Below are 18294 nucleotides of genomic sequence, written 5' to 3'. Positions count from 1 at the left end.
TCGGAGCTCACTGTTTCTGTATGGAGAAGGATGACAAGAAAGCACAACACAGACAGCCTCAAGCGCAGTTCACTCCTTATAAGTCTGAGGAGGTGCTTCCAGGCTGTCCTGAGGCGCTTGCCAAGCCAGCTCCTCCACCCCTGGCCTGTGTGTTTTTAATGGGTGCTTGTTGTTTTGTATCCATTGATTCACATTTATGTTATCAGATGGTTTAAATTCGTGCTACATTAAGACAGGGATGCAACACTGAGCCCCTTGGTCCACTTGCAGTGAGGTTAAAAGAAAGGTGTTGAACAGTGCTACAGTACAGCATGCTGTTAAATTTGAGGAATGCATGTTATATCATTTTTAGCTAGCTGCTATTGGACCACACATTGACATTTTTCTTTCTTTATACCGATCATTCGCCGTTACATTTCACACACTCCTGTATTGACTGGTGTGTCGTCACCGTGCGTAGCAGCATGCCAAGACACGATTTCTTCTTTTTCTCTATTCCCTTTCCTTTTTCTCTGCACTCCTTTCCCTCATTTTGTCTTTTTTTTAGCTCATTTTGTTGCAATAGAGCAGCAGCAGCCTGCTGTAGAGTGGTTTAGAACATAGCGAATGGTCACAGAAGTTAAAAACAAGGCAACTTCTTTCCAGACGTGCATTTCTAAAAGGTCAAACGATGACTGAGGTTTTGTCGGTTCTCGGCTGGCCCAAGAAAAGCAATCCTTTCTTTTCAACATGCTGATAGATTGGTGAATCATGTTGCTGTTGAGCAAAACAAAGCACTCTTTATGAATGAACAGCATGCTGTTGGAGGTGCTTGAGCATTATTTGACAGTTTAAAAAAAATTTTTTTTTTATGTCATTCCGGATTAGAGACGAGGATCACAGCTGAGTTGTATCCTGGGCAACCTTTAGTTGCAAACAGAGCAGCCTATAAAACAAGCGGCCAGATAAGTGTTTGGCTCTGTACTTGAGAGACTGCGTGTCTTTTCTGTGTTGTAGCTGGATCTCCAGAGACGACCGTGTTGTTTGTCTTATCAAAGCTAAAATCTGTCAGATGGTCTCTTTGCTTTCCTGGTGCCTTTACATCTGGTCCATTTTTAGTAACAGTTTCCTTGCAAATCCTTATGTGGTTCTGAAAGTTTCCTTTTATGTTTAATGTTGTGTTTTTGTTATTTTTGGTTGAAAAGGACGTTTAGTGGGTCACTTGGTAAGAAAATTCTCTTGTTTTTGTTTCCTGTGTTGGAAAGAAAAACTGGATTCCTATTGGCGTCCCTCTTCTGGTGAATAGATTATATTTGTCGAGGTAAAATGCGCTTTTATCTCTTAATATTAATTCTCCTTTGATCTTCCATCTTAATAAGATGTGGATGTAAAAGACTAGGGATCATGTGTTGTGGCTTGATGGTGAGGGCCAGTGTGGTGTTGTAACCTGAGGTGCTGGGGCCCTTTGGAGTCATGTGACTACCAGGCAACCCTCTGTCACCTCGGTAACCAGGAACTCCACACGCTCCTACCCTATCATGGCAGGAATGCTGGCTGACACTCTACCAAGGCTATTTCTGCTGTCTGTCGCTAGTGCTTGGTGTTCCTAATAGTTTGCTGAACGGGGATCCTCCATTCTTATTTTTATTGTAATATAGTTGCCCATCCTCTTTCTGAAGCCTTATTTTCCACCTCAATTTTGAGTATCCTGCTGCTGCTGTTGTGTTCTTGCGGTGAGACGACTCTGGTCTGTGTGCAGTTCATTGTGGGGTAGGAAAGTTGTGGAAGAGACTGGGAGTGGGTGGGAAGGGAGGGAGGGAGGGGGAAGAAAAAAGGGGAGAAGTCATCTAGCCAGCCAGTCAGCCAGTCAAAGGAGAAGTGGGCGACACAAGAAGAGGAGGCAACCAACAGTAAGTCAGAGTTTTAACAGTAAGTGAAAGTGAACGGAAGCTGTGGGACATGAGGTAAAAATGGCTCAGCGTCTGCGTTTATACTTTGGATCTGGCCGCAGCAACACAGCTCCGGAGATGCTGGAAACGGACTCAGAAGAGCAGCGAGAAGAGGGCGAAGCGTCCAGAGCGCGCTATGTGCGGCCTCCTCGTCTACCGAGGCCTTCTCAGGAGTTGGGGGCGCAAAACGTCTCATCTGGAAGTTTTGGTTTGCGTTCGGATCCCTCGCTCAAAAGGAGCTCCTCCATGTTCATACCACAGCTCTCCACCTACCCTGAATCACGACCCACCAAAAGTTCGTCCATGCAGATCTCCCTCCAGCGCTCCGACGGATCAATTAATAGACATTCTGGTGGCCTTGCAGACGATGTCCCACCGCCTTGTTATACACCGCCTGGACCTGCGCCTGCATATCCCGAACCACGGACTCAGGAAGACTTTCCACGACAGCCGCCTCCCCCATACTACAGCCCAGATTCCCAGTTATTGCTAAATGAACCAAACCTTCCCAAACGCAGAGTTTTTAGCATTGGTTCTAGTGGCTATGCTACAGTGAGTGGAGGCCAACCTGGTGTTAATGTTGGTACCATTTGTATCCAGAGGAATTCTCCTGAGATTTTTGATGTCCAGCATTATCTTCTTCCTTATGGTCAAGATGGCCAGCAGCAGACTCTAGAGCCATGTGCTGGTGTTAATGGTGCAGCACAGAGACTAGTTTTCCAGCTACAGCAAAACCAAAACCAGGATCAGACCCAAGATTGTCAACAGGCTGCTGCCTCCCAGGGGGACTTTGGTGGAGGCAGCCGCACAGTGCGTTATCCCAGAATCCGACTGCAGAGGAGCTCATCTCATCCGAGGCTGCTGCTGCTGCTGGAAAATAAACATCTGAAAAACGGGGCAGACTTCCAGACCATAGAGGAGAATCAGACTGATGTGGAACTGGGAGCAAAAGATGGATCAAAATGTTGTTCTTTTAAAATCAGTAGGGAAAACCCCAGAAGGCAGCCGCATTTCAAGATATTCTTTACCCAGAGGGGAGGCGGAGATCAGGAGGTGAGTCTTGGCAAGAAATTGACAGCAAATAACCCCCAGGTAAAGATTATTCAAGTTTAGTTAGACTCCAGTAGGCTTTTAAAACTTTCTTTCCTCTTTCACTTATTAATTGTGTTAGATTGGAGAACTGAGGGGTCCAGTAACAGGGTGGTGTGACATTCAGGAAACTGAAAAGAACAGACTCAGTTACTAATCACACTCACTGTTTTCTTTTTCACTCCTTAACCACAGGCATTTGAAATTTTACTCACATCAGGCAGTTCAGCTACAAAAGAAAACAGTTTTGTGACTAACTTTGTGAGGGAGTTTTTTTTTTATTTGGTTAACTTGTTACCTCGTATGTCTGAGGAATCTAACACCCAGATTTTGATAAAACTACCAATAGCAATTGGATCTCTTTTAAGTGTTGCCTGTTTCTATCTTTAGCCGCCTCTAAGCGCTGGTGTTGAGTTTAAGAGCAGGCAGATGTTTTTTTTTTTCTTCTCTGGCTCCAAGGTAGTGTGGATCTGTACATTTCAGCTGCTTTCCAAGTGATTGGAAGTTTTGGGAAAGCCTGTTCAAACATTAGATAATCTGTCAAGAGCAATCAGTTTTTACTCAAATTCAGAAGCCATTGAGCCATTGTGTTCAAATCTACCACAGTGCCAATTTGCCTAATTTCTCAAGTATGGGGTTTTAGATGTAAGGTCATTTGTAAAGTTTTTTTTAACCTGTTACATTTCCTTTCCAATGATTTTGCTAAGTAGTTAATGTCATAAAGTAAAGATTATAATATTCATCCCTGGAATGAGACAAGAAAACAGGAACCATTGAGGAGTGCTGGTCTGTTTTGTAATCCTCATGCGCCAAGTCATATTTCTGAAGGACAGAGAGTTTGATAAATACTTTTTTTTATATTCCACTCAGACTTTACAACGAAGAAATAAGGGTTATGACAGTAATAAATAATGTGACATTGTCAGGGGGTAGTTTTGAGTTGTTCTAAATGAGTTGCTCTGATTGGGTGCTAAATGGTCATATTTCATAGAAGTCAATTGGCCCAAGCAGGAGTACTGTACATGGTAGTTTGTCCTCTTTTGACCATTTATCTCCACATTTAATGAGAAATACTTAGTTACAAAGAGTAATAATCTGATACAAGGTGGTTTGGGTGTACATTTTTTCATTTACAGGTTAAAACATCAGCTGGAATTTATTTAGCAATTGAGTGAATTAACCCAAAGCCACAGTGGCCAAACTCAGCCTGCACAAAAGGCTTTATTTTTCCACATATATTTTGCAGTAACTGCAATAATAATTCTAGAGAGGATATTGTTGCTCACTGATTAAATTTACCATTTGATTAAAAAAAAAGTATCCTAATGCTCTTGTAACAGCTTTTTTATTAATGATTTCTATCCTGAAATTCAAATATGTTTTTATACAACAGGATTTTTTTTCTTCATCTTCAACTGCATATTTCGCCCTTTAAAAAAAGAAAAGTTGGTCAATGGATAACAATAGTGTGTGCTTGTTTGTCTGTGTGTTTGCCAGACTAACTAGCTGCAGACAGCTATGCCAGAGAGGCCTACCCTTATTACAGCTTTGCTTTGACGCCTGCAGAAGCTTTTCACAAAGATCTCCTTATGACCAACTGCAAAGGCTATATTTACCTGAGACAGGAGGAATGGAGGAGGGTTTTATCAGTGTGTGTGTTTAGTCGGGGTGTCTCTTTTTAGTTTTGGTCTTTGGGCTGTTTAAGAGATTGGAGTCGCTGTTGTTGTGAGGGGCTTTTATCTGTCATCTCTGATCTCTCCAATGGGAATAGCTTTGTAATTCAGTTGTGTCAGCACTGAGGCTCTGGAGTATGTTAGATAGACTTTTGACACCTCAGTGGCAGCCTGGACCCAATTCAGTTTGCCTTGAATCACAAAGTCTGTTGTCACCTCTTCTTTTATGCCATTGAGGCATTTTGGGGACAAAACGTTCCATTTTTATTCTTGAGGCATGTACATACTATTGCTTTATCTAGTTTAGTAATTCTGTTTCACAGCTGCAATAGAGTCCTGAAGTTTTTGGACATGGACAAAGATTGTTAAAGACTATCCTGGACTGTCTAAAAGTAGAGTCATACTCCTAGCCAATTCAGGTTTAGAGTTATGTTTTATTCTCACGAACATGGGTTGTTTGACTGAAAGTATTAGGGCAATTTGGTATTATGTTGAGTCAATTCAACAACATGATAATAACAAAGAGGAAACTTGGAACAACATGGAGTTCAGCACCAAACAAAAAAACCCCTCAAAATCCCAGTGGAAACATGCAAAAAAAAGTAGTCAGTTGTTTATAAGAAGCATTTTTTCATTTATTATTGAAAAAATAATAATTTTTTTCAATAATTTATTATTGAAAAAATAAATTTCAAAATGCAAATGAAGACAGAAATTAGTCTTTTAATTACTGACACTCCTTTTGTAACATTTTAATTATTGTTTGAGAGACACTTGTTTCATATCAAAAACAAACTTCCTAGTTGAATAAAAACAAATTAAATCTATTGAAGGTGTTTAATAATAATAATAATAATAGGCTGAATTTTATGTGTAAAATGGGTTTGAAAACTCGTACACAGACAAATTGACTCGGAGTAGATTTCTCCTACAAGAAATCCATATTCACATTGGTATCTTGAGAGTTTGTTGGATAGGTCAACACCTCAGACAATGTCTTTTATGAGGGATCATGTTGCTCTGTGCAGTGATCTGACTACTCTGTAAAAAGGTTTGGGTGATTGGCAAAGGTCAAATTAACAACTATGTGAATGCCAGCATGCAGATTTTTTCCAACAGAACACTGAATGAAAACGAAAATGGATGCTTCCTCCCCTTTTCAGCAGTTGCAACGGAGTGATTGAATGGTGTTCAGATCTCTGAAAACAGACCCACCTGCTTTAAAACTTCTGGTCAGTGTTTTGCGAAGTGATCTGTTTTTGGTGTCTTAATATTTTGTAAATAACCAATATCGATATAGGTTTTCACCTGCCTAGCATCTTTGTTTGTTGCTCTTTCACCTGCCGGTTGGTTATGGAAAACCCCCACTCTGTGTAAAACTTGTTTCTGGAGAGCAGCTGTAAGTTCAGAAGTGACCGTTTAATGACACTGTAATTTCATCCCTCGGCACAAAAATAACCGCAGTGTAAAGATATTATCTTTGTTGAAATGAAAAAAACAACAACAACAAAAACCAGCCCTGACTGAATATTTATTCCAGATGACTCGGTGTGATCAGCAGAGTGACTGTTGATTAGAGGACAGTATGGTGTCATTCGATTGCATCTCTATAAATGTTAAGTTTTACATTTTCTTTTAGACACTGTGTTTCTTACTTCCCAGGAAGGACACTCATTGTCCTTAACCACCTTGGCAAGCAAATGGTCAAGTGTTCAACACATTGCTTTGTATTAAAAGAGGTGAAAATAATAAGGTGTGATTTTACATTGTGAAATTTTATCAATGTTAGATGGTGCTCTAGCTCTGGATATTTTTTTCTCCTCCATCTCTGTCAATGTTTAACTGTTTTGAATCACGTGAAAGTTGTATAAGAAGTAAGTTATTGGTCTTGGTGGCTTGGGAATTGAAAGCCAATCTTGATGTCATTTCAGATACCTTTCCAAGAATAGTTTGCTGGGTGTGCCTACGTTTTAAATGTGGGTGGATGGGTTTGCAGATTCTTTACGACGTGCCTGTTTTTTTAATGGGACACAGTTGTACAAATTAAAGATTTCCAGTTATGTTAAATGTGGAGGGAGGCTGGCGAGCTCATCTCCCCAAGTTGTCTCAATTTTTTCCTGCTTACCATAAAAGTAAAATGATGTAGACACTTAAAATGCTCAGCTCAAACCAGCATGAATACTAGGGAAGTGTAGGTTTTACTTCTGGCAAGTGGAAAGTAAAGGATCTGCTGTATTGATTTATTTTTAGATCACTTTAATAAATGGTTGGATGAACCAGTTCAGATTATGCGTATCTAAGCATTAAGTTTTACAGTAGAACTGATAACCAGATAACCATAAAGAACTGCAGTGGTTGCCAACCACACTGCCGCATCGGGAATTAACTTGATTACTGTGTTAGTTACATTTATTATTTGTGGAGGTGATGAATAAAATATTAACTCAGGGGTTAATATTTCATTCTCAAACATCCAGAGCATCTTAAAAAGTGCCACAGTTGGGGTTTATTTGAAAGTGTTTCCAGTTTTGTACATTTCAAGTTAAATATTTTAGCACTAATTTGAATTGAAACCACTTTTATTGATGCAAAAAACATCAAAATACCTTCAGTTTAACGTTACAGCTTAAAGAATACACATTCTCAAAAGGAAAAAAAAAATTTAACTTGTGGAAGATGATTAATATTGTGATGTTGACTTCTTTCTTTCCTTTATCACTCCCACAATCTATATACGTTTCATTTATCACATTCACTTTAGTTCACTAAGGTTCAGTGCATTTTTTTTCCCAGCCCAGTAAGCAAACACTTTTGTAAGTCTGTGCAAATTGTCAATAAACAGTTGTGTCCCACACACAGGCTACTTCCAAGAATGGCCTTTTTCACCTCGGACAGGTAATCATTGCTCAACCATGGACAAACCTGTGGGCCTCTGCAAACTGAAACACAAAACCTTTCCTGAATCTGCCCTGTCGTCACATCTGTCCTTCTCACCCTCCATCAGTTGACTTGGCTTCCACTTGGTGGCAGTGGATGTTGTTTTTTTTTTTTCCTTGCTTAGGGTCAAAGGGTTTTGTTTTTTTACTTTGCTCCTCTGAGGTGGTTATTAAAAGCCTGTCCTTAAATAAAAACTAAGTCTGATCCTTGTTGGACACCTGTGGTATTATGTAGTGATTGGAAGAGATTGTGGGCTTTTGATTAACTTTACTTGAACTTGAATTTCCAGAGATGAGATAGTCTAAAAGCTGCAGCTATACGGCACTATTAGTTCTTGCTACAAATATCATCTGACTTGGATTATATTTTATTAATAATCAAGCTCCCATACTAGAAAATTAGATCCCATTATAAACCCTGTCTGGTTTACTAAATCTATGAAAAGTAATGTTTTATTTCTCAGATTTCTACAGGTGTTCATAGATAAGGCTAAGTATTATTTCTGGATATGGCTGCCCTTTTTTGTAAAAATCACTATGCCTTTCTCTTTGATTTAAAAAATAAATAAATAAATCACACTGATGCTTTTGGTGCACCAGGTAATTTCTCTCAACATTGTGGTTTTCCCCTCTTTATCCCTGCTGGACATTTCGGTTTTCCAAAAATGCCCTCATGGAACCCTCTCAAGTTTTTTTTCTTCATTTCTTCCCACCAGACAAGAGATGATTTCCTTGGACAAGTCGACGTTCCCCTCAGTCATCTGCCGGTGAGTTATGTGTTTGTGTGTATGTGTACGCACTGTTTCAACACTGTTCTGAAGACTCGGCTGTTTCTTATCATTCAGCTTTTGCTGTGCTTGATTATCCCCCATGAAGCTGTGTTTGTGTGTGAAAAAGTGCCTGACCCAGCTTGTTGTGAAATGGCAACAGCACTATTCTAGGGATAGAAAGCTGGCATTGGACAATGTAAACACACTGACTCTCAGTTGTGAAACGTGACAACCCATGGAAAAAAAAAAAACTTTACATGATTTCACCCTTGAGCAGTGGCGCAAAAAGTGGGTATGCAGGTTATGCAACGCATAGGGGCACAGCACCAGAGGGGGCGCCAAAACCCCGTCTGGAGGGGGCGGCGCGCCGATGATGTCCCATACTTCAGCACGCCTTACGCTCCTTCACCTCGCGCACATAACTAGGTAAATGTAGCGAGTTTTACCCTTCACGTATCGTCGCCCCAGGGGGGGAGGTTGGGGAGGGGGGCGAGTGAGCGTCTCTCCTTCACCCTGACGTTCCTTCCCTCGGGCGGGAGGCGCCGATCTATGTTTTCGCATCCACCTGAATAATGTGTAGTTGCGCCACTGCCCTTGAGTGCTGGGAAGTTGTTCTTGAAAACAATGTTCACAATCCAATCAGTCGGCATTAAATTAATATTGAGATATATATATATACACACACACAGTGGGGCAAAAAAGTATTTAGTAAGCCACCAATTGTGCAAGTTCTCCCACTTAAAAAGAAGAGAGAGGCCTGTAATTTTCATCATAGATGTACCTCAACTATGAGAGACAAAAGGAGAAAAAAAAATCCAGAAAAATCACATTTTCAGATTTTTAAAGAATTTATTGGCAATATATGGTGGAAAATAAGTATTTGGTCAGCTACAAACAAGCAAGATTTCAGGCTCTCACAGCCGTGTAACTTCTTCTGTAAGAGGCTCCTCTGTCCTCCACTTGTTACCTGTATTAATGGCACCTATTTGAACTCGTTATCAGTATAAAACACACCTGTCCACAACCTCAAACAGTTACACTCTAAACTCCACCATGGCCAAAACTAGAGAGCTGTCAAAGGACACCCAAAACAAAATTATAAACCTGCACCTAGCTGGGAATACTGAATCTGCAATAGGTAAACAGCTTTGTGTAAAGAAATCAACTGTAGGATCAATTATTAGAAAATGGATCACTTACAAGACCACTGATAATCTCCCTCGATCTGGGGCTCCACGCAAGATCACACCCTGTGGGGTCAAAATGATCACAAGAATGGTGAGCAAAAATCCAGAACCACACGGGGGAACCTAGTGAATGACCTGCAGAGAGCTGGGACCAAAGTAACAAAGGCTACCATCAGTAACACACTACGCCGCCAGGGACTCAAACCTGCAGTGCCAGACGTGTCCCCCTGCTTAAGTCAGTACATGTCAAGGCCTGTCTCAAGTTTGCTAGAGAGCATTTGGATGATCCAGAAGATGACTGGGAGAATATCATATGTTCAGATGAAACCAAAGTAGAACTTTTGGTCAAAACTCTACTCGTCGTGTTTGGAGGAGAATGAATGCTGAGTTGCATCCAAAGAACACCATGCCTACTGTGAAGCATGGGGGTGGAAACATCATGCTTTAGGGCTGTTTTTCTGCTAAGGGACGAGGACGACTAATCCGTGTAAAGGAAAGAATGAATGGGGCCACGTATCGTCACATTTTGAGTGAAAACCTCCTTCCATCAACAAGGGCATTGAAGGTGAAACGTGGCTGGGTCTTTCAGCAGGACGATGATCCCAAACACACCACCCGGGTAACGAAGGAGTGGCTTCGTAAGAAGCATTTCAAGGTCCTGGAGTGGCCTAGCCAGTCTCCAGATGTCAACCCCATAGAAAATCTGTGGAGGGAGTTGAAAGTCTGTGTTGTCCGGCGACAGCCCCAGAACATCACAGCTCTAGAGAAGATCTGCATGGAGGAATGGGCCAAAATACCACCAACAGTGTGTGAAAACCTTGTGAAGACTTACAGAAAACGTTTGATCTCTGTCATTGCCAACAAAGGGTATATAACAAAGTATTGAGATGAACTTTTGTTATTGACCAAATACTTATTTTCCACCATATTTTGCAAATAAATTCTTTAAAAATCAGAAAATGTGATTTTCTGGATTTTTTTTCTCCTTTTGTCTCTCATAGTTGAGGTACATCTATGATGAAAATTACAGGCCTCTCTCATCTTTTTAAGTGGGAGAACTTGCACAATTGGTGGCTGACTAAATACTTTTTTGCCCCACTGTGTATATATATATATATATATATATATATATAATTTTTTTTTTTTATAAATTATAGTTTTTAATGGTAGCATTTGGAATTCACTCTGATTCTTCCTCATCACTTAAAATTCTTGCATTTGATTAAATCACCTTATAAAATGTGTATTTTTCCCCTTTCTAGAGCGGCTCTAATTATGCTGAGACATCAAATCAAATCAAATTTCATTTGTATAGCACATTTCAGCAGCAAGGCATTTCAAAGTGCTTTACATCATTAAACACAAAAACACAGTCATGCAACATTGAATAAACAATCAAAAACAGTAATTTTCCTGCCAAGCCAAAGTTCTGCCCTTTGAATTGGCAGAAAAGAGCTAAAAAAAACAGTGGGAGGCTGGGTGAGGGACAACGGGGGGGACTCCAACCCGCACCCTTTTCAACAGCGGGGTGGGGACTCTAAACTCACACCCCTTTTCAACAGCGGGGGGGACTCCAACCCGCACCTCTTTCAACAGTGGGGGGGACTCTAAACCTGCACCCCTTTTCAACAACGGGGGGGACTCCAGCCCGCACCCCTTTTCTCCATAGCGCTTGAACCCGGGTTGGGATTCAAATGCCAATTGTTTATGTTCCATAAGCAACTCTACATTCTTATTTCAACCCTGAACTGGATTCTTTTTCACTGATTGTGGATTCTCTGAAGAATTTTTTATTTTGCTTTTATGTGGAACACTTATTCTATTTACCCGTTAGATTGTAATTATGTTCAGACTAGCCCTGCTTTCCCCTCTCTGCGTTCACCCTGCTGGGAGACAATTGAGACATTACAGTTCTCAAAGCTACCCATAATGCACCGCTGGATGTGCTTAGTTGCATGTGACTTGTGAAAATGTTGTTGCAATCTTATTAACTACAAAAGATGCACAGTATTTGAACAACCTTTTTTCTAACTGTTCGGTGTAAAATAGTGAAATTTTTTTTTTAAATAATGTCCAAACATAACTCAGTTTAAAAATCAATATAAGCAGGTTATTTTCAGAGCACATTTATTGGGAGGTAATTACAACGTTTATAGCTTATTGTCGTTAAAGAGGCAAAATAAACTGCGATTGCATAATAGCTAGGAATATAAGAAGAATGCATTTTATTATGTCTGAATTGGTTTATATGGTTGGATGGTAACACTTTATTTGAAAGGGTGTGCATAAGACTGACATGACACTGTCATAAACATGACATAACACGTCATGAACATAAAGAAGTCTTTGAATGTTTATGTCTGCTGTCATGAAGTGTCATTCGGTAAATAATGACACTTTTAATGCAAAGTTGCTCTAAAAGTTGCATTAAAAGTCCATTAAAAGTGCCAACTTTGCATGATTTTGTAAATTATGATAATTTAATGCAAAGTTGGCATTAAATTAACATTATTTCTCTATGTCAAAGGGATTGGTTTGTCTTGTAAAGTGCCTTGAAAGACACTTGATGTGTTTCAGGGCTGTATGAAAAACTGATTTGAACTGAAGAAAACCAAATAGATCTGTTGAAAAATTGTTTCTGTGATAATAAACTTGGACATTCATGGTAAGTAAATTAACAGAGCGCTGCTGATCACTCCTATTTAGGAATGCTGTTTTAAAACTACATCTGGTAGCCTGCAATGCTGGGGTTGAGCAGTTAGGTGCAGGTCGGGTACCTAAGAACATAGTTCATTATTAATCAACCTGTATCCGCTTGTTGGACTTGATAAGTAGCAATTTATCTTACTATTTAGTGCAAGAAGCATGCTTACTTGAAAACAAATACATTTAGTAAGTATGTACAGCAGAGTTTTACTTAGGTCTGTGTATCTAAGTAAAAAAACATAAATATTGCAGAGAGCACTATTATAACTACATTAATTAGAATTAAATTACTTGGCAGCAGTAGGGAGGGTTTGTACATTTCTATTTTCAAATGTAGACAGTCAGATCATAATATATGTGTTGATTTTTAATCTTTTTCTTCATGGTCTGATGTTAAGTATGGTAATTATGCTCAAGTCTATCCCGCACCAGCACATGCATAATGAAAACCAATAAGTCATGGTCCTTCCGCACATCTGACAAGTGTGCTGTCAGCTTTGGCTGTTGCTCAGTTGAGTTTTGCCTTGGATGTCGAGCCTGAAAAGCCCATTAGTGGACATTGTTGGGATTAATTATTAATGTCTTGTCTGAGTCCCAGCGGTCGTGGAAATTGTTGGCAGATGAAAGCCACAGCGGACTTCTTTTGAGCTGTGAAAGGAACAGGGTGTGTTGCTTCAGTTTAGCTAATACTGCATCTCAATTTACTTGCTCAAGTGTGCGAGCATGACTCAGGAAGAATAATGCCACTCTTAAGGTGTTTTAATTCGGTTCACTTCTGTTTTACATTACTGCAAGTTGTTAAAATGTGTCTTATTCATAGTTACGGGACTTCTTGAGTCGTCATCTTTTCCTCTGTAGTAGTTTGTCACACGAGTTCTGTTATGCGTCAGGATTCAAAGCTGACTCACGCGTGGTGGTCCAGCGGTGCCCCATGTTCGCCACGTTTGCCTTCAGAAACACGGAGCACGTTTTTACAGGTCGACATAAGCGGTGTTAGATTTGGAGAAATCACGCTTTTTGAAAGCTCCTTCAGTGTAATCTTGCACCATTTGTATTCATCTTATTGATCTCATGTTTGCAGTGTGATTGCTTTAAAACATCTATAAGCAGGTTTTAATTTTGATGACTTCCTCGTGTTTCTTGTTATAAATAGGCATTTAACTGTGTTATTGAATACTCTTTCTAATTTAGTTGTGCAAACTGACATTTTGTGTGTGCGGCATCTGACTGAGTGGTTTTACGGTGAGCAGCCAGCATGGACTGGTTGTGCCCAGTCACGGAGCAGTGAGAAAGCCGAGAGCTATCCGCGACCTTTCTGCTCCTCAGTAGGAAACAGAAGAACCTCAGTGTTGCGTAATGATGGTGGGATGGTTTCAGAAGGGGTTGTGGCCCCCTTTGAAAAGATTACAATAATTAGATTTTGTCTAAGATTTTTATCTTTTTTTTGTCCTCTTTACAGACAGAGGATCCTGCCATGGAGCGCCCGTACACGTTTAAAGACTTCCTGCTTCGACCAAGAAGGTTGGTTTTTACCGAAGTCGCGACTCAAATATTTGCGACACAATCCAATGAATAAAAACTGATATTGGAATGATTTTCAACCCTCATGATCGTCGATCCAACTATTATTAGACTACTAAAAATGAAATAAATAAAGGCACTATATAGAAACTGACCTAGACTTTAAAGAGGTCGTGTTGTCGTTCTAGTCACAAGTCCAGGGTGAAGGGTTACTTGCGTCTGAAGATGGCCTATTTGCCCAAACAAGGAGGACAAGAGGAGGAGGCTGGAGAGATGAGGGAAGAGGCTGAGGTAAGGTCTCAGACAATATTGTTGTTAAATGTCCAAGTTTTTTATTTTTTTTTTAAACGTCTGACTTTGCATTACCTAAGGCTTTTTCTTTTTCTCTACCAGACGGGATCTTGGTTTCATTCCTTCCTTTCAAACAATGACAGCATCTCTCTGAGCTGAAAGATGAAAGTAAATGTCCATCTTTAGACCAATAGGAATGTCTACCAATAGTGGGAGGAGGGAGGGGAAGTCTATTTTTTTTTTTTTTGTTCTTTTTCCTGGGAATTTGGGAAACCTCTGGTTGCCAGAATCTATAAAGTCTTTTCCAGGTCGAGGTCTGGAAAATTCATTTAAAATGTGGGCTGATATTTGCAGAAACAGAAGCTTTGTCTCTCGAACTTTGAATGTCTGTTCTTCTGTGTCTGCTAACACAGCGGAAAGTTTCTTTTACTAGGGCTTGCAAAAGTATTCGCACTCTTGGACTGTTTCACATGTTGCCACTTTAAAACCAGTGCATTTCAGTACTCTTTCATGTGAGAGACCGACACTAAATTGTGCATAATTGTGCAGTAGAAAGAAAAGGAAGAATGATTTTTTTTTTCTTTTTCTGTTCTTTCACAAGTACTCTACTTTGTTGCTGTGTTGCATAAAATCTCAAACAGGGGGTGTTTCAAGGGGTGGAAATACTTTTTCAGAGACTTTCTGGCTCATCTTTGTTGTAATTTACCTCAGTTAGGCCAATGTTGAAGCACATATTTCTTTCTTCACATGTTTTCATGTCATTCTGTCTTCATCTTTAGCAGACAGTGTGCCCTGTTTCTAAGTGTGATCAGCTGCTTATCACCTACAGATCCTGAAACACACACAGACAGATTCTGTCTGTACGTCCGTCTGCTTATCACATCATGTTGATCAAGCAGCTACTCTCAGGCAAAGCAACTCGGAGTAGAGGATATGCTGCTGTAATTATTAGTCATGCACCCAATATGCAGTCCATCTGCACAAATGTGCTTGATTTATGTTGCTTCTGTGGTGCCAGACTTAAAGTGACTTCATAGGAAGCGTGTGTGTGCGTGTGCGCGCTTGTGTTTGTGTGCGTGTGTGCGTGTGTGTGTGTGTCTGTGTGTATTGCAACGACGGGAGGGGAGCACGCACGCACGCACACACACACACACAGGTGGGTGACGTTTCGTCACTCAGCATGGTCTTCCATCGTACTATGTGGTTGGAGTTTAGGTTGCTTGAAACTTCGGTTGAAGTCGTACAAAGGTTGGTTTCAATTACAGGTTGCTACTTTTAGTGGAAAACCAGAAAATGCTGAACCCCATGCAGCCGTATCACACAGTGCCATACTCTGATGGAAAGTCCTTTCTGTCAGCATGAGTAGACGTTTAAAGTGCGGTCACAGATATGCTGTCAGCTACTTTCCGTACAAAATGCCGGAAAGTACTATAAAAGAGTTAGAAAAATATAACCCGTCAGAGCTATGGTGTTTTTATGTGCTTTCTTAAATTTAATAAAGATTATGTTTTTGTTTTTTTTTCCAGTCTGTGAGTTTAAAATTTCTTGCCCTGAATTTGATTTCAGGTTTGGGATGAGTCCGCAGATTCGGGCTCCCAGCGACCCCAGCAGCTGTTGCCTCCTTTGCCTTCAGGCTGGGAAGAAAAGGTGGACAACCTGGGTCGCACCTACTACGTGAACCACAACAACCGCACCACCCAGTGGAAGCGGCCTTCAAACATGTACGTCTGGATCAGTTTTGTTTTTTGGACAAAAGCTGGATAGGAACAAATGTGGTTTCTTAATAAGGCTTTTTGCCTTGCTTTCTCCCCTCTTTAATCCTGCCATAATTACTAATTGTATTGAGGCTTTTGTTAATATTTGCACCTCTAACTAACTTTGACGTGTTAATTTAAAGGGATGTTATCTCAGAAATCGAGAGCGACAATCAGCAGAGGCAAATAAATCAGGAGGCACATCGCGTTTTCCGTGCGCGGCGCCACATCAGCGAAGACCTAGAGAACGAGCGCATGGACTCCAGGGACATGGACAATGTGAGAGAACAGACTGAAGATGTACTGATAGTACACACACACACACACACACACACAGAGCTATCCAGAGTGACGAGGTCAGAAAAACATGTTTTTTCTTGTTTTCTTTTTTTTTCCTCCCTCAGTCCTGGGAGCTCATCACCGAAGAGGATCCCAACGACAGCTTGGCCCAGTCTCTTCCTGCTCCCTCCTCCGTTTTGACCCCGCAGCACTCGCCGACGCCTGCTGCTCAGGAGTTTTCAGAAGACCTAAATCTGAGGCTGTCAATCGCCCCCGAAACGAACGGTGAACTGCCAGGGCCCAGCTCCTCTCTGGTAATCCAAATTTTGTTTTATCTTTTTTTTTTTTTTTTTTATCTGAGCCCAAATTATTGCTCAACGCTGATTAACAGTGTTTTGCTTTCCAACCAGATGAATTTGCTGCTGGTTACTTGTTCTTTTCCAGCTAACATTTTGCTCGTTGTCCTCCTTACTTTAAACAGAGCCAGCTGTCAAACAGACTCCGGTCTTCAAGTATGACAGATGGTGTCAGTGATCAGGCCCAGGCTCCTCCTCTAACGGTACATATATCTAAAGTCTTACATTTCCTGCATCTTCTTCCTTTTGTTTCCCTTTCTCTCCTTGCTCCCTAACTTGGTCTCCCTATTAACATGTCTGATTCCTGTGGCTGCACCATCTGTCTATTCCTTCTCTATCCCTCTTTTATTTTAGCCTTCTTCATATGAGGGGAGTTGTGACATATTCTGTCTTAAAATTTAATCTCTTTCTATCTTACTGTAATCTTTCTATTTTTATAGGTTAACCACACCTCTTCCTATGCACTCATGGCTGTATTTTTTGTGATTCATGTGCACCTGTATTCGGTTGTGTGGTGGATGTCTTATAGTGGAGCAGCAGTGCACCAGAAGTGGGAGCACAGATTGAGGGCAGCATCAGTAATTCATCTTCTGAGTCACAACATCAGTGATGATTTGGTTTAACAAACTGTCATATGGTCTGAATCAGATGTCGGTCGCGAAGTTGAGTCGCAGCATTTAGATTTTGCTTTGTCAGACCAGTAAAAAGTACAAGTGCAGATGTCAGTTTTGCTCATAAATTAGGATGTTCTTTATAGGCTAAGGTGCAGTTATGGAAGAACCATAGGAAATGTTTGTTTTGTTGTAGAGAGCATTGGGTTATGTTGGAGGAACCAGTCATTCTGTGGAAAATGTACACCTTTGAATAACTTGGGTTGAGATTTTCTTTGTCTGTTTACGCTGTTGAGTAATGCTTAATTTTCCAACAAAAATGCATTGGCTTAAGTAATCCTCACTGCTTATTAATTGCATTTACAGATTTCAGTGAATGTAGCTCCAAAAATGCTGCAGGAGTTGCATATTAATCTGAGATGATTATAGAGATTTTGTCAGTTTGTGTCATAGGGTTTAATGTGGGTTTGTGTCAAAGAAGCTAATATGTAGATCTGGGGCTGTTGGTCCAAATCTCTCTTGACTCATTTAAAAGCATAAAATCATTTGAGGTTTCCAGCAGTCTGCTGTATTTCTGGGAATACCCGTCCTATAAGTGAACGGTCACAGTCAGATGCATCTTTCTGTCTCTTTTGAAATTATATCATCATTAGAGAAACTGTACTTGCGCCGAGTAAAATGCCACTCCTCAGGGAAAATGTGTTCTTCCTTTTTCACTGAAAAATAAACCACAGTTGTAAACTATCCTTTAAAAACAGCCCTTTGTGTCAATTACTCCCTGCACTTTCAAAGCCTCTGCACTTTGTCACCTTGGCCCATAATCAAATAAGTCCTTCTGTTTTCTGCCAATCCTCACCTCTCTTTGAGAATCAATCTCCCTTCTTTATCCACCCACTCTCCTTCACCCATGCCCAAGTTTTTCCCCTCCTTTACTTTCCGTCTGCCTATGGAAACAAATTGTGAACTAAAGACCCTGTTCCCCTGTTGTCTACCACCAGCAGGGTCCCCAGACCAGAAGAACAAGAGCTCAAACTGTGTCAGGTGGTGAGGAGCCCATGGTAATGCCTCAATTCATGTTCAGTTTAAAGCATCAGTCATACACCTCCTTATTTCCCCCTGTGCAAGATGGACTGTTTTTCCTTTCGCAAGCAATCCATTAAGACTGAACTTCTGCAGAGCAAAAACATGACTTC

General features: G+C 40.6%; 1 protein-coding gene across 11 annotated transcripts in view; it reads left to right on the top strand.

The window, feature by feature from the left end:
• The window catches only part of nedd4l (NEDD4 like E3 ubiquitin protein ligase), a 45757-nt gene that overhangs the window by 11808 nt on the left and 15655 nt on the right, over window positions 1-18294 (top strand). For 2 of the 11 annotated variants that reach the window (XM_008424505.2, XM_008424506.2), the window contains exons 6-13: window positions 8343-8393; window positions 13749-13810; window positions 13999-14101; window positions 15668-15822; window positions 15999-16134; window positions 16260-16448; window positions 16616-16693; window positions 18100-18159. In XM_008424505.2, coding sequence (XP_008422727.1) covers window positions 8343-8393; window positions 13749-13810; window positions 13999-14101; window positions 15668-15822; window positions 15999-16134; window positions 16260-16448; window positions 16616-16693; window positions 18100-18159 — 834 coding nt within the window. Of the gene's footprint in view, window positions 1-1799; window positions 2982-7549; window positions 7586-8342; window positions 8394-13748; window positions 13811-13998; window positions 14102-15667; window positions 15823-15998; window positions 16135-16259; window positions 16449-16615; window positions 16694-18099; window positions 18160-18294 lie in introns of those variants that run through there. The other 9 variants (XM_081613665.1, XM_017307957.2, XM_008424503.2 and 6 more) reach the window with 8 other exon arrangements.

The sequence above is a fragment of the Poecilia reticulata genome, chromosome 12 (assembly GCF_904066995.2).
Source record: "Poecilia reticulata chromosome 12, P_reticulata-male-v2, whole genome shotgun sequence".
NCBI classification, from domain to species: Eukaryota; Metazoa; Chordata; class Actinopteri; order Cyprinodontiformes; family Poeciliidae; genus Poecilia; species Poecilia reticulata.
The sequence above is the reverse complement of the archived record's forward strand: the minus strand, read 5'-3'. Positions and strand labels throughout refer to the sequence as shown.